The sequence below is a fragment of the Coffea eugenioides genome, chromosome 2 (assembly GCF_003713205.1).
Source record: "Coffea eugenioides isolate CCC68of chromosome 2, Ceug_1.0, whole genome shotgun sequence".
Lineage (NCBI taxonomy): Eukaryota > Viridiplantae > Streptophyta > Magnoliopsida > Gentianales > Rubiaceae > Coffea > Coffea eugenioides.
The window spans coordinates 71,647,795-71,661,987 of record NC_040036.1 but is presented as its reverse complement, the minus strand read 5'-3'; the positions used below and the strand labels follow the sequence as shown (position 1 = coordinate 71,661,987).

The window sequence follows — 14,193 nt, the reverse complement described above, 5'->3', positions numbered from 1 at the left end:
TTACTCTTTTTTTTCCCCCTCCTTTTTGGAACTAACCAAAAATCTACTTGTGGATGAGGGTACTTTGCAGAGGGCAATCCCTTCATGTTCACAAGCTCCCTCCATTGCGAACATTGGTGGATTAGATCAAACCCAATGCAACTGTCTAAGACATGAACTGAAGTGAGTGAGCTACATCACTTATCATATTGATGTTAGGTACTGAATTTTCTTGTCTGTGCTGTAAATATCAGTAGGTATGTATTGGGTCCTACTTAGGTACATAAAATTTGTGAAGCATAACAATTGAAACACTTTCTGTGATATCCCCTGCCGACTTAGGAATTAGGATGGTTACCACAATTTGGTAGAAGCCTACAAAGTGGTAATCGAACCCTTGTTGGAGGAAGAGGGCAAGGTACAATAATTCAGCAAGAAACCCTTTCGTTGCTTGTCCTGATCAATTCACATAGGTAAATGTACCTCATGAAGAGATTACTTGAAATCATTTCCATATTTTTGCAAGTGCCTTACTAGATTTCTCGAATTATTATGCATGCTACTTAGAAATGCAACAAATAAAACGCTTATCTTCAACTAGCATGCGTCGCTGCATGATACAATGAGTTAATATCACTTTGCCCTCTGAGTTTCAAAAGTATTCATTTTGCCCCTCAAGTGAATTATATATGTACTTTTAAACCCAAATTGCCCTCAGTCTTCCTACTTAGCTTGTTACTTTTCCTTATTCTATATTCATTAAAATTACCCTCAGCCTTTCTAATGGTCAACTTTTTAGCTCGTTGCATTTTCTTATTATATATTAATCAAAATATTTTGCATGATGTGACGTTTGGCTAGCGGTTTAATTAACTCATTACATATTAGAGTTATGTATAATTTAGCATCGATTTAAATGGAACTACATCCCCCCCATCCCCCAGGGCCCCACCTTATATATGATATGGTATTTTGTTATTATAAAATAGTATACTCTTTCTTGGCATTTTATTATATTCATGGTAAAAGTATGATTTGTTATGTTAATTTACTTGACTTTTTATTTGTTAAATGTTGTATATTTTTTGTAAAAAAAAATATCAATGGGCATTAATTTAGATTTCGCATAGTATTAAATGTGAAAAAATGAATTCAAAAAATCAAAGTAATTTTCATGATTTAACATTGATTTTTGGCTAATTCAAAAGACTGATAATTATGATTTTTATTGGTGTTATATATTTTTTTAAAAAATTAGGTCAAATAAAAATAGTAATGGTCAATACAAGAGCACCCGCGGGATAGTGGGATAGGGTACGAACAAGGCCATGGTAGGGGGAGCTTTTTTTTTTAATTTAATTTATACTGTAATCCAACATCATAAATACAACAACAGAATATTATGATAAACACATAAGAAGAAACTGCAACAATATAAAAGTTGACCGTTGAGAAATTAGGAAAATTGGGAGTAATCTGGGAAGAAAAATATGCACATGGGTTCTTCAAAATTGAAAGTACAAACATAATTCATTTGAGGGGTCAAAATGTATATTTTTTAAGTTTAGGATGATAAAGTGTTACGCCCTATAGGTTCAGGGGACGAACTGTTATTAACCCTAATACAATAAGCACTTGTTGCATTTCAAGATTTTAATGCACAATATTATACGGGACTAAAAGCCTATTTATTTCATTTTTTCCACAAAAATTGCAAAAGAGATAGGGTGTCTCGGCAATAATTGAATTGCCAATCTCATCACTCAAAATACAGAGAGCTTAGAGCCAAAATAAATTAACAATGTGTCCAACTCTATGCGGATGACAATGATAAACCACATGATTACTATAGTTTTGGGATGGCAATGGAAAGATTTGTTGATCAAGCTTGTTCTAGAGACTATTCACTTTCCAAAACTGTTGATCACAGGATTCAATGGGTGCGACAATAACCAAAACGAATTCAATTATGCATTATTAGCTGCCTGAAATGGTCCAGCTTTAGTAAAAGTGGTAAAAGAGTGAGCTGATAATTATAATGATGAAACAATTAGCTCCCTAATTTGTCCCATACCAACAATTAACAGCAAAAAAATTTAAAGGATATATAGGAACTAGGTTGTGGTGGATGTTAGCTATACTTTTGAATCTTGATAGCAGTGCGAATACTAAATGTCCTTTGTTTGTCTGGGAACTTTGACAGGCTCACTTAAATTGTGGAGAATGGTCGAGTCAAAGGGTCCAGAAATTATACACCCTAATAGTCAAACGTTCAATCTTTTCTCCTTATGCCAAATAAGGTTATTATAATGATTTGATTTTATATGAATAAATCTTACATACACTAACAGTGCATACACTATCACAGTTGAATATATGATACACGAGCAAAATTTAGATTTTAATCTTAAATTCAGATGGTGATGGTATATACATTGTCAGTGTATAAAAAATTAATCTATTTTATATACACTGATAATATATATACTCTCACGATTGGATACTTGACAACTATACAAAATTTTAATTTTAATTTAAAATTCAAATTAGTTGTTAAACATCTGACGGTAATAGTGTATACACGGTAAGTGTATATAAAATTAATCCTATTATGATTAGGCAAAAATCAAGTTCACATGTAAAATTTTCAATTTACTAATAAGGTAACAATAACAAAGGGGAAAAAAAACCCCCCAATTCTGTTCAAGCTTATCTGGAGATTCAACAATTTGGATTCCCATAGACTTTACTGTTTTTTTCCCATTCTTGTACACATTATGCTGTCGTGTTTACATACTGGCATCAAAGTGACTTCTTTTAGCTTTGAATTTTAGATTGCCTACAATCTTTTTCTTCTACCAAAAAAAAAAATATATTCCCAATTTGGTCAGTTACACTGTAATAGTAATAAATTGAAAAACTCTACAAGAATTAAAGAACACAATTGGTGAACACATACGACATTTCCCTTCTACGAAGCCCCAAAATGTGGATGTCCATTCTTGTGCATTTTCCTTTCTTGTCCATGCTACATTTCTAAACCTAAAGCCCGTGGCAAAAGGAAAGTTTGTACTTATTCTTTTTGGACAATTATTATGAATAGCAACAAATATTCAAGACGTCAAATTTAGCATAAATGGAGATTTTTACTTCTAGAAAACTAATTACATTGTTCATAACATACTCAAGACTCCTAAATCTGAGACTCGGAATGTAAAAATTCATGTATTCCTTCTCTACTTCTTAAATCTCATCCTTCACCTATTGGAAGGAAAAAAATAAAAAATACAATTACATAAATGAAAATCCATTTGCTGAACTTGTGTGTATTTTTTTCAACACAAGAATCCTAACTGAATGCTTAATTCTGATAAAAATCAATAGAATTATTTCAACTACCTTATCTTATCTACCATTGTTTATTAATTATATTCAAAATTCTTATATAATTAAACAACCTAATATTCTCTATTTAATGATTTTCTATTTTTCTTTTCGCCCTTTTGAATGACTTTCACATTTCTCCATACTTCTCATATAATATAATTCATCTTTTAGATTAATTTGATTTAAAAATAAATATTGTCATTTTCATACCTAACATATTTAGCTAATTAAATCATAAGTTCTATTTCTTTTTTGGATGAAAAGATATAAGGGCAAAATTGTTAAATTTAACTTATTAAGCATTCAGTTATAAATGTTTATCAAATAGTATAAATAGGTTTAGCATTAAAATTCAGACATTCATATATTTCTTTTCAATGCTTAAAATTCAGCAAATTAATTATTTCAGTATTCAGATTTCAGAATTCAGACTTCAGAATTCAAATTCAGTTTTATCAAACAGAACCAAATTGCATCAACTCAAGTATAAGTTTTACGTGGTCTAATCTAGACCACTACAAACACAAAATTAATCTGAAGTATAAATTCTCTTGTGCTATTTCAACTGCAACTGGGGACCATTCTTTTTGATTCATGATACTTTTCCGGTAAGTAATTACTAATTGACAATGCTCCCATTTTCTTTTTCTTTTTTTATTGCCTGACATGGAGTACTAGTAGGAAACTAAATCCATGTTAACCACGAATAAGATAGGTAATTATTCTTTTATTTGAAAAATTAACCGTTCAGATTGCAGTTTTCTAGGAAAAATTTTACGTTTTTTTTGAATATTTTTTGACATATTTTTTCAATTATCTTTTTACCTTATATATATATATATACATTCTAAAAAGGAGCTACAGTATCAATACTGTGCATATACCAAAGTTACCATGGTATTAAACTCTAATAGGATATAATTAGTATTTGATTTTATATAATTTAAGCGCAACTTAGACCCAGACTCCATATATACACACATGTACACTAATTAGTAATCGATAAATCTAGTGAACTATCTGCAAATGGTGATTGAATTAGATTTACATTATATTTGAGTTTTCATTTATTTTTCATGTTTTTAATCTATAATCACTTAAATTTCAAATTTATAGTTTCTAATCACAAAATTTAGAAATAGACATTGCCCATATGAATTTGGTTTTGGTTTTTTATAGGAAAAAAAAAGATTTAGAAAAAGACAAAAAAGACAAGCAAACATGGAACTTTGACTCGTGTCCTTCCACATAAACGTTGGGGGACTAACTTTCACTTCAGTGTCTTCCCAGTTCCCATTTTCTGCGGAGTATGCAAGAATTTTTTAAAACAATGCAGCAGTTTATTTTTGTTGTAAGGTGAAGAGTACAAATCGGACTTCTCAGCAAATTTTTAGCAAAAAGTTTATCCACTTTATCCTACAATAAAATGCCTTGAAAATTCTCTCTCCTTTTCCCTCTGTTTCCATCGCTCTCCCTTCCCAACGGACCCCATTTTTGTACAGTACCGCCAACCAAGTGTTTCAATTCAACAGGGTCATTTTCTCCTTCTTCGTTTCTTGTGTGTGCTTGTGCGTGAGAGATGAGGAAAAATGGAAAAGAAGGGATCTGCAAGAAAGTGACTTGAATGAGAAATGCAAAAGAATCTTGATAGTATAAGATGTATGCAATGCTGGGATGGTACTGCTGTTACATGAGAAGAAGAAGAAGAAGAGAGAATCGTTTTGGATTCTGTTTTTTCAAGTTGAAAACACATAATAAATGAACCCTTTTTGTATCTCACTGTAAATTATATGTTTCACACTTATGTTTATCAATAGCACATTTTTCAGTCGCCTGTGGATTCATGATTAATTATATTCTAGCCCCTGGACTGCTGCCTCCTCGTCCACAATTGTAAGTAGCCCTTTAATTCCATCTTTTTGGGATTTTGTTAATTTCTTGGGGGGTTTTTTTTGGTATTCTAGGACATTGGCTATTGTTACCTAGTTTGCTGCAAGGTATTTTAGTGCAATTTGTATTCTGTGTTGGAATGGTATGGATATATTTAGTGCAATTTGTATGTTTGTGTTGGAATGGTTTGGATACATTTACTGCAATTTGTATTGTGTGTTGGAATGGTTTGGATATATATAATCCGGTGCATTTTCAGTTAGGCCTTTGTTTTTCGCACATTTTAGTATTATCTTATTTGCTTCTGTTTCTTGGGAAATTTTTTGCTGCATTAATGAGAATTTGTCCTATGTCTGTAATGTCTTTGTGAGTGTACCACCCACACAAGCATAAATGCAGAAGAGTTTTCGAGTTGGTAAGGAGTCGGTTTTATGAATTTGTTGACTCTCAGAAACATTGGAGTGAGTTTTTCAAGATCTTCTGTGATGTTATCTCTGTGTGTGTGTGTGTGTGTTTTGTGTTTGTCACTTTTAAGAACTTTGCAGCTGGACAAGATTTATGAGTTTTTTCTTTTTATTTTGGTTTAGAATGTCTATGAAGTCATTTGGGATCTTTATCAGTGTTTAATACTAACTTCAATTATGAATTCAGTAATTTTTTACTCATTTATGATTCTCTGTTAACATGAATGGTTCTGGATTTCTTTCCAAAGGAGAAGAACAAGAACTTTGGAGGTCCTGACAAATTCATTTTGGAACCTCTGTTTAAGCCGATGTGCCTTTCAAATTTTTTTCTTATGGTATCAGCAATTCCTTTTAGACAGTCTGTGACTTTGACGAAGCCAAAATTGGAAGTCAGTGCGTTTCTTTTCTCAGGTTCTGAGTGGGCATAGGATTTTCTATTATTTGAAACCTATTATTTCTTTCCCAATAGACATGGTAATTTTCCATTATTTGAAACCTATTATGTCATCTTTCACCTCTACTATAGACATGGTTTCATGGAATATTTCCTTTTGATTTACTTTTCTTTCTGAAATGTGAAGCTACTAGTCCCATTACAGAAGCAAAATTACATGTGTTATGCTCTTAGAAAACTGGAAATCTATACTTTTTATCTTAGGTAATTTATTTCTTGGCGGCGCTTATGCAGGAAAAGTGGTGAGGATCCTAGCACCACACTGGAGAGTGCCTTAGAGCGCAAAGGTTCCATGGCAGGAAAATTCACATGTCTCTTTCCTTCAGCTTCTGCTCAAGGTAGCATGGTTATGTCTACTCCTTGTTGTACAATCAAATCAAGTCAATCATTCTTCATCATAGTGTGTCCATCTAGCATTTGTTAATTGCTGGTCATTGGTCTTTTCTGTAGACTTGAGACGTTTTGAGATGGATGGGGAAAACAATGATGAGAGTTCTCCAAGAGGAGTTTTAGAAGCATGTGTTACAGATTTGGACAATGAATCAGGTTCTCCCAGGACTAGGTGCACAGCTTCTAAATCAAATTCAAGCATGAGTTCTCGCTGGCACAAATTCTTTGAACTCTGGAAAAAGAGTACAATAAAGAGATTGCCTTCTTTCCCTCCTTTAGCTTCGCGAAGAAGGAGCAGAACTTTAAGAGACCATGTAGATAATGATTGCTGCCCTGTCAAGTCTGAATGGAAAAACTTCAATCTGGCAGACCTCCAGAAGGCAACTAATAGCTTTAGCCGAGGTCTCCACTTTTTTTTTTTTTTTTTTCTAATATACATGCGTTGTTGTTTTTTTACTTTAACACAAAAGTTCTCTTTCTGCTTTACTAATTACTGTTCATTGTAATATGTCACTAAAATAATTATTACAAATTGTAAGTCTAATGGTCTTTAAGTAAAATAATGTTTCTATGTAGAGAATCTGATTGGAAAGGGTGGATATGCTGAAGTTTACAAGGGATGTTTGCCAGATGGGCAGCTAGTAGCAATCAAACAGCTTAACAAGGGAACACCAGAGGAGCAGATAATAAGTTTCCTGTCTGAGGTTGGCATCATAGCACATGTCAATCATCCTAATACTGCTAAGATGATTGGGTATGGAGTTGAAGGAGGTACTTACCTTGTTCTTCAGCTATCTTCTCAAGGGAGTTTAGGATCGCTGCTTCATGGTTCGTAAATTTTCTTTACTTACTTTTTAGTTCCCATATGCTCCTAAGGTTTCTCATCCATTTATTAATTTTTTTTCCAGGCTCAAAGGAAAAGTTAAATTGGGGTATTAGGCATAAGATCATTCTGGGCACAGCTGATGGCTTACTTTATCTTCATGAAAACTGTCAAAGAAGAATTATCCACAGAGATATCAAAGCTGATAATATCCTGCTTACAGAGGATTTTGAGCCTCAGGTACATTTCTACTTCTGAACTTGCAGATAGACTGAGATAACTTCAGAGTACTATAGGGTTGTCTTCTTTTATTTAGTTCTAATGTACGAAATAAGTCCAACTAATCTGGCTTATTACACAAATACGTGAGTTAAGCGTCACCCTTCAGGAGCCAAGCAATGGGCTGAGGAAGCAAGCACAATTGATTAGCATATCTGTTGTGATCTTGAGGAATTCTGATTAACTTACCATGTTTGATGCCAGTTGATAATCTTAATTTATACTACCTTGCTCTGGATGTTTCTGATTGATTATAATGGTCAACACAGCTTTCCATAACAGATGATCAAAGAGTTGGAAGTTTAGGAAACTTCAACTGATGCTTTCACTAGCACACTAAGTGTGGCTAACATGAGATATGAATATATCTGTAGCGGTGAACTTCAAAATTACATTGATATACGCTAGCAACCTGCTAAATATCAGAAGCACTGATATGATTTTAGTTGCTAGTATTGAAATCCAACCAGTCGCATAAGTGATGTTAGAATAGGCAAGTTTGCTTGATGTTATGCAAGCATATATGAAGCTTTTATTTTCTCCTAATTTGCTTAGTTGTGGTCAATTCTATAGCCTGAGGATATCTGGCAATAAATGTAGTCAAACAAATATTAATAGTAAAGTTTAGATCATCATCTTGTAAAGCAATAGAAGAATAAAAATTCAAATTACCAAATGATCAAGGCATCAATTTCTCTTTCTGTCATCTACTGTTTACGATCATCATTATCACAAACATCTGCTTCTCCTCATTATCTTACCTGGTTCAGTGCTTCATACCTGTGGAACGAACATGGTTTGAACACTTCTAAAGAGGACTCCTCTTGTAGCTCAGAAAACATGGTTTCAAGGTTTATTTGGATCCCCATTTGATTAGGGTGTTCAATATGATACTTTAATCCGATATCATGGACTTCATGCTTTAAATTGTTTTTTCTATTGGCAGATTCTAAGATGGGATGTGTCTTAATTCTTGATTTGGTTTTCCCTGTTTGCGGATCTTCTGTGCTAAGAACTATCATATTCACCAATGTCTTAATTACTTTTGTTTTTTCTTGATATTTGTCGTGTACAATCCTTTAGGATTGTAAAATAGTACCTACCTTCGGCTGCTGACTTTCATGCATTGTGTAGACAGTCAGGGTTTGGTCCGTGCAACCACGTATCAAATTTATGTTGAATAATGTATGTAAAGGTCTGAAGATACTGCTTCTTTTAATTTGTCCAGTGGAGTTCATTCTTGCAACCTCGTATCAAATTTATGCTTCTTTATTTCATCAAATAGTGCATGGTCGAAGGGTTGTTACTCGTCTAATCTTGGCATACTCCTCTGCACTCTTTGGACGGGAAGACCTTAGGAGCTGTTGCTGTATTGGGGATTGACAGCTTAAAGAAAGGTTTTAGAATCACTTCGAAAATATCCTTATCTCCGTGCAATACCTTGCTTTCATGTCAACTAGTATAAGTTTTTGGAGTATCTAAAGATAAAGTTTCTCTTACAAACAGTAGAATTGTGTATCTTACGATGAATCTCCCTCCTTCATGGGATAATTAGAGAAACCATTTGGGTGAATGGAGATACACTTAGAAAATCATATGCGTTTAGTAATTTTAGTTTCAGGAGTTCTTGAACCAAAAGAGTTCACCACATCAAGTGAATTGCTTTTTTATTGGAATCTTACCATTTTTCAGCTTTTCTCATTTCTAAGCATCTCCCTTCCACAGGAAACCCTCAACTTTCCTACATTTTTGGCACCATGCAAGCTACTTTGATTTGCTAAATGGCATGATGTAGAAGTCCAAGTAGCCATTTTTTCAGGAAAGGAGTACCTTTTAGGCCACTCTATCTGCACAGCTATACTTGAACATATGAAACTAGTGTGATAAGAAAGTCTTTCCTTGTATAAAGTCAATTTTCAGAACACTACCATTTTATGCCTCATAGGCCTTTCCATTTGGATTATGCTTTTATGAGCCTATTTAATTTTCACTTTCCAATTTTTAAAATTCTCCTTATAAGTCCATTACTTAACAATCATAAAAGTCTAAAGAGTCTGTTAAAAACCTCCCTGAAATCACCTGGAGCTTTTTGGACTTTGATTCCTTTATGCTAAGTAATCACCTAGTTCCTAAGTTCTGGGGTTGGCATAGTTTCGTTGTCTGTACAACTATGTCTAAATTCAAAAACAAGTAGAAATTGCCTACCAATGCCTCCCTCCAGCATATCCCAGTCATATTCTTTCTCCTTTAAATCTGGAAGTGCTTTTTAGTTTGACCCACTATTAGATATTAAATCTGATATGGCTCCATTTTTCAGAGTTTTGGTTTTAATTCTTATCACCATTGTGTTTAACCATGACTAAAATGCAATTAACAACCGTTCTGCTCTCTTCATTGTATATATATGCAACCCGTTTGGAAACCCTTCTTTACTTGTCACCGTATCATCTGATTTTAAAAAATTAGAATAAGACTAGTTTGTTTCCATAGCCTGCTTCCAAACTCACTAATCATTTACTATATTTGTCTTTTCTTTATTTAGAACTCAATATTTAAATGACTAACTCAGCCATTTTCACTCTAGATTTGTGATTTTGGGCTAGCAAAATGGCTTCCAAATCAGTGGACTCATTGCAATGTATCAAAGTTCGAAGGAACATTTGGGTCTGTAAGCTCTGAAGTCTAAAATTAAGGGCTTTTTGAACAGTTAATCACATCTTGAGTATGAAAGGGCACAGTAACTTATGCTCTTATTTATTGTTGGCAGTTATTTTGCTCCAGAGTACTATATGAATGGCATTGTGGATGAGAAAACTGACGTATTTGCTTTCGGAGTGCTGCTTTTGGAGCTCATAACAGGACGCAAAGCCCTGGATGAATCACAGAATAGCCTTGTGCTTTGGGTATTATCATGTAAATTTGTTATGGTAGAGGACATTTATTCATGTTAATCTTTTGCATTTATTATGTTTTTCTAAATGCAGGCAAAGCCATTGCTTGAAAACAACAATCTTAGTGAGCTTGTCGATCCTTCTCTTGGTAATGAGTACAATCCAGAAGAGATGGATCGTGTCATTCTGACAGCAACTTCATGCATAGAACAGAATCCCATTGAGCGGCCTCAAATGAGGAAGGCAAGTAGTCTTTCGTCAAACTAATATTGTGTTCCTCCACTGAAACTTTTGAAAATGCAGTTTTGCTTGTAAAATTACTTGCTCAAATCTGCCATGATAGAAAGTAATGAATGTTTGGTATGTCTTAACCTTGGGCATCTTTGTTGATCTGTTATTCAAACATGTCACCATAACATCACTCTTTTGGTGCTCTCTGTAAGCTTATTGTGTAGAAATAAACCTCACATTATAAACGATAACTTGCAAAATGTGGGTCTGCAGATGAAAATTTTCTATGTATAAGCAAAGTCCATGGTAAAATTACAGGTTTTTGACTATTATATTTGCAGTATAGCTAAGAAAAAGAAGATTACGTATGAGTCAATCCAACAAAGCTATATGAGATTCATATATTATATGTCTTTCATCAGAAGAGGTTTATGCCTGCCCTAAGTTCAAGTAGTAGAGCTTCTTTTATCAGTTTCTTCTTTTCAGCAAAAAGATGTGCAAGTTATGCATATGGCTTTTCTCATCAATAAACAAGTAGAGACTTGGAAAAGGAAAATGGTTCTGAACGACCAAAATGGGAAGAAATATCTGAGGGCATTCATGTATGGCAACTTCTTATTGGATCCAGATTGCAAATTGGAATTATGAATTATGATGTATTTCATGTGGACAAGGTAAAGCATAATGCTAAAATGCCAATGTGCGTTATCAGATGTATGAATGGTAAACGTCAAGGAATTGCGTTCTTGTCTTTATGAAATGAAGCATAATCACGATAATTTCATCTTCTTTGCTTGTGTATATGATCAATGTTTCCAATTCTTCTTTGTTGAGCTGTATTTTGGGAAGGGTGGAAGCTAGCACCTGTGAATTTGTCAACACGCTTTAATTTCTTTTACTAGTTTGATCATGTGAAGAAATTAACATCAGCAACATGGCATCCTTGATATGTAGTTCTTCATATTAGTTTATAGCAAACTTTCATGGCATGCTACTGAATAGGTTTTCTTTCCTTATATCTCTTTTCTTTTAGAACACGTCAGTCTATATCCTCAGACCACTTTGAAATGCACTAAATACGTCCAAAGCAGTACTAAGTAAATTTTAAGAAAGATCAATCTGGCCACTGCCCGAATAATATATATTTCAATTTTCGCAGGTGGTAACACTGCTGAGAGGTAATGTTAACTCCTTAGCATCTCTGATGGAAAAACATGATCGATGTCTGCGGAGGACATACTCAGAAGAACTATTGGACGCAGATGAATACAACTCAACCAAGTGTTTAAGTGATGTGAATCAACTTACGCAAACTGCTCTGAATTCTTGAGACTTGAGACAAATGTATGGCCCATACCATTTTGTTGTATATAGCCTTTGCTGCAGTTTGGAAATTTTCTGGTGGGTGTTTATACTTAGTAAACCTGCAGAATTGGAGTTTTTGTTATGTGGCAGTTGAAAGCACCAAGGTTTTGGAGCAAATATTACTCAAATGCCATGTAAACTTTGTTATTCAAACTGCACTAAGAAACATTCCTGTTCATATAAAATTTGATGATCCGTAAATACGCTTTTTTTGACATGCATGTCTGATGTAGTTGTTTTCCTGCTTAGAACCCCTGAAACAGCAACTTCAATAGTCAGGTTGAAGTCTTCTTCTTGAATCTTTAGTGTCAGTCATTTTCTGCCTCTAGAGCCAATTCTAAAATTTGTGAAAATGGTAGGCTTTTTTCTAAATGGTTTGTGGCCTTGCACATAAATAAAACAGTCTGTCCAAGTTGATGAGATTATCTAGGCCCTGATCGAGTACCTGATTAGCGGCTGCATTGCACTGAGCAAATCAGATGCAGTAAGCAGGGATGATCCAAGCATCTTCTGGCAGGGCTGATCTAAGTATCTTCTGGCAACAACTAGGAATTTGTACTGAGCTACTGGATCCCTTTGGCCATCCAAAACTCAGATGGCTATACTTGTTCCAAGTTTGCTCAACAAGTGGAATTTTAGTGAACTCTAGGCAAAGTCTCATGTGAGAATCTAGTACTTCATGATGCCTAGTTCTGAAACTGGTCCTTCACGATCCTTGTTAACTTGTTTAACAAGTAGGCAAAAGTTTCAACATGTTTCAGTTGATTTTTTTTTTTTTGGGCGACACGATAGATTTTACACCTACTTCTACTCTTACTCTACACTAAGGGAAAGAGGTGAATTCAAGGGGATTAATAAGAAACTTAGAGGGATTGAACCGTCATTGGTGAATTTTTTCAGGAAATCCTGGAGAAGAATCCCTTGACCTACAACCAATGAGAACCTTAAACCTCTCCCTGATGGTCAGCTACTCTAGAGTTAGTTGGTTAACATGTTTCAGCTGATTGAGGAAAGTGTATGGAAAGGCATCTTCCAGTTGTAAACTTTTTCCGGGATTGGCAAGTGGAGGAAATGAGAATTCATTAACTAAGAATTACAATAGGCTTTTTTTTTTTTAACCCACAAGGATAGCCCTCAATCTCTTTTTCATGTAAAAGTTGTTCAATGATTAGATTCCACTTTTTCTGGGTGCACAAATATTTTGGATTATGAAGCTTAATTGTTAATATATATATATATGTGTGTGTGTGTGTTTAAAAGCTGGCTCATAGTCAATGCCAATGCCTTTTAATGAAGGGAAGAGACAAATGATTTTCTAGGTTGGTGGGGAGGGGAGATTAGACAAGGACTTGTTTAAGTGATATTATTTGGCTAATTATGTGGGTAAATTTTGTTTAAGTGTTTAAAAAACGTGGTTTTCTAATTTTGACATTTGACAAGCAACTTCAGTATTCGCAGTCAAACTTCTAACAAGATCTCAGCACATTATTGTGCCCCAAGATTTTGGCCCTCTTGGAAATCGTTTTTCTTGTTTTCATACTGTTAAAACGAAAGGAGGGAGAAAGCTTTTAGCAATGCGAAATCAAAAGGTGCTAAGAGGCTAAGACCAAAACCTATTAAATAGTTCAGGCTTCACTACCAAAACTGCCAGATCCAAGATTAGAAATGATAATTTTAAAACAGTACAATGGCGACCATTTTTTATTCTAAATCCCTTTAATCTTCTTCACTACGTCTGGAAATATTCTCAAGAAGAATAGGGGCTAATTTTCTATAGCCACTTTGTGCTAATTTGGTACCAAACTAGCACTAATAAAACCATCACAAATCATCCAATCTTCCTCCATAATATTGGACTATGAATAGATTATGACTTTCTGTTCTTGCTTTAATATGCTTAAGTCTTTAGATGCATTGATTCTTGCTTTAAGATTAGGCAATGAATTCAGCTAATTTTGGTAGCCCTATTACGAAAAAGATAGGAACCAAATAAATGGCCGAACTTCAAGATGACCACATGATTTCAGACTTTAATTTGTT

The 14,193-nt window shown here is 34.1% G+C and overlaps 1 protein-coding gene across 2 annotated transcripts; it reads left to right on the top strand.

Annotated features, from left to right (window-relative positions):
• Positions 1 to 4,678: 4,678 nt before the first annotated feature.
• Positions 4,679 to 12,368, top strand: LOC113754113 (receptor-like cytosolic serine/threonine-protein kinase RBK2). 2 transcript variants are annotated; one of them, XM_027298464.1, is made up of 9 exons: positions 4,679 to 5,259; positions 6,409 to 6,512; positions 6,625 to 6,966; positions 7,141 to 7,335; positions 7,473 to 7,627; positions 10,251 to 10,330; positions 10,434 to 10,569; positions 10,651 to 10,800; positions 11,948 to 12,368. In XM_027298464.1, the coding sequence occupies exons 1-9, from the start codon at positions 5,210 to 5,212 to the stop codon at positions 12,116 to 12,118; spliced, it is 1,383 nt and encodes a 460-aa protein (XP_027154265.1). In that variant the 5' UTR covers positions 4,679 to 5,209; the 3' UTR covers positions 12,119 to 12,368. The 2 variants fall into 2 exon arrangements, with proteins under 2 accessions (XP_027154265.1, XP_027154257.1); XM_027298456.1 differs by having other exon boundaries at positions 4,681 to 5,259; positions 7,141 to 7,392.
• The last annotated feature ends 1,825 nt before the right edge of the window (positions 12,369 to 14,193 follow it).

Excerpts from the sequence above, each read along its gene's own strand:
- LOC113754113 (XM_027298456.1), top strand. The coding sequence starts at position 5,210 with ATGATTAATTATATTCTAGCCCCTGGACTGCTGCCTCCTCGTCCACAA. Across the intron at positions 6,967-7,140 it reads AACTAATAGCTTTAGCCGAG|AGAATCTGATTGGAAAGGGT; the intron begins GTCTCCACTTTT and ends GTTTCTATGTAG. Across the intron at positions 10,331-10,433 it reads AAGTTCGAAGGAACATTTGG|TTATTTTGCTCCAGAGTACT; the intron begins GTCTGTAAGCTC and ends TATTGTTGGCAG.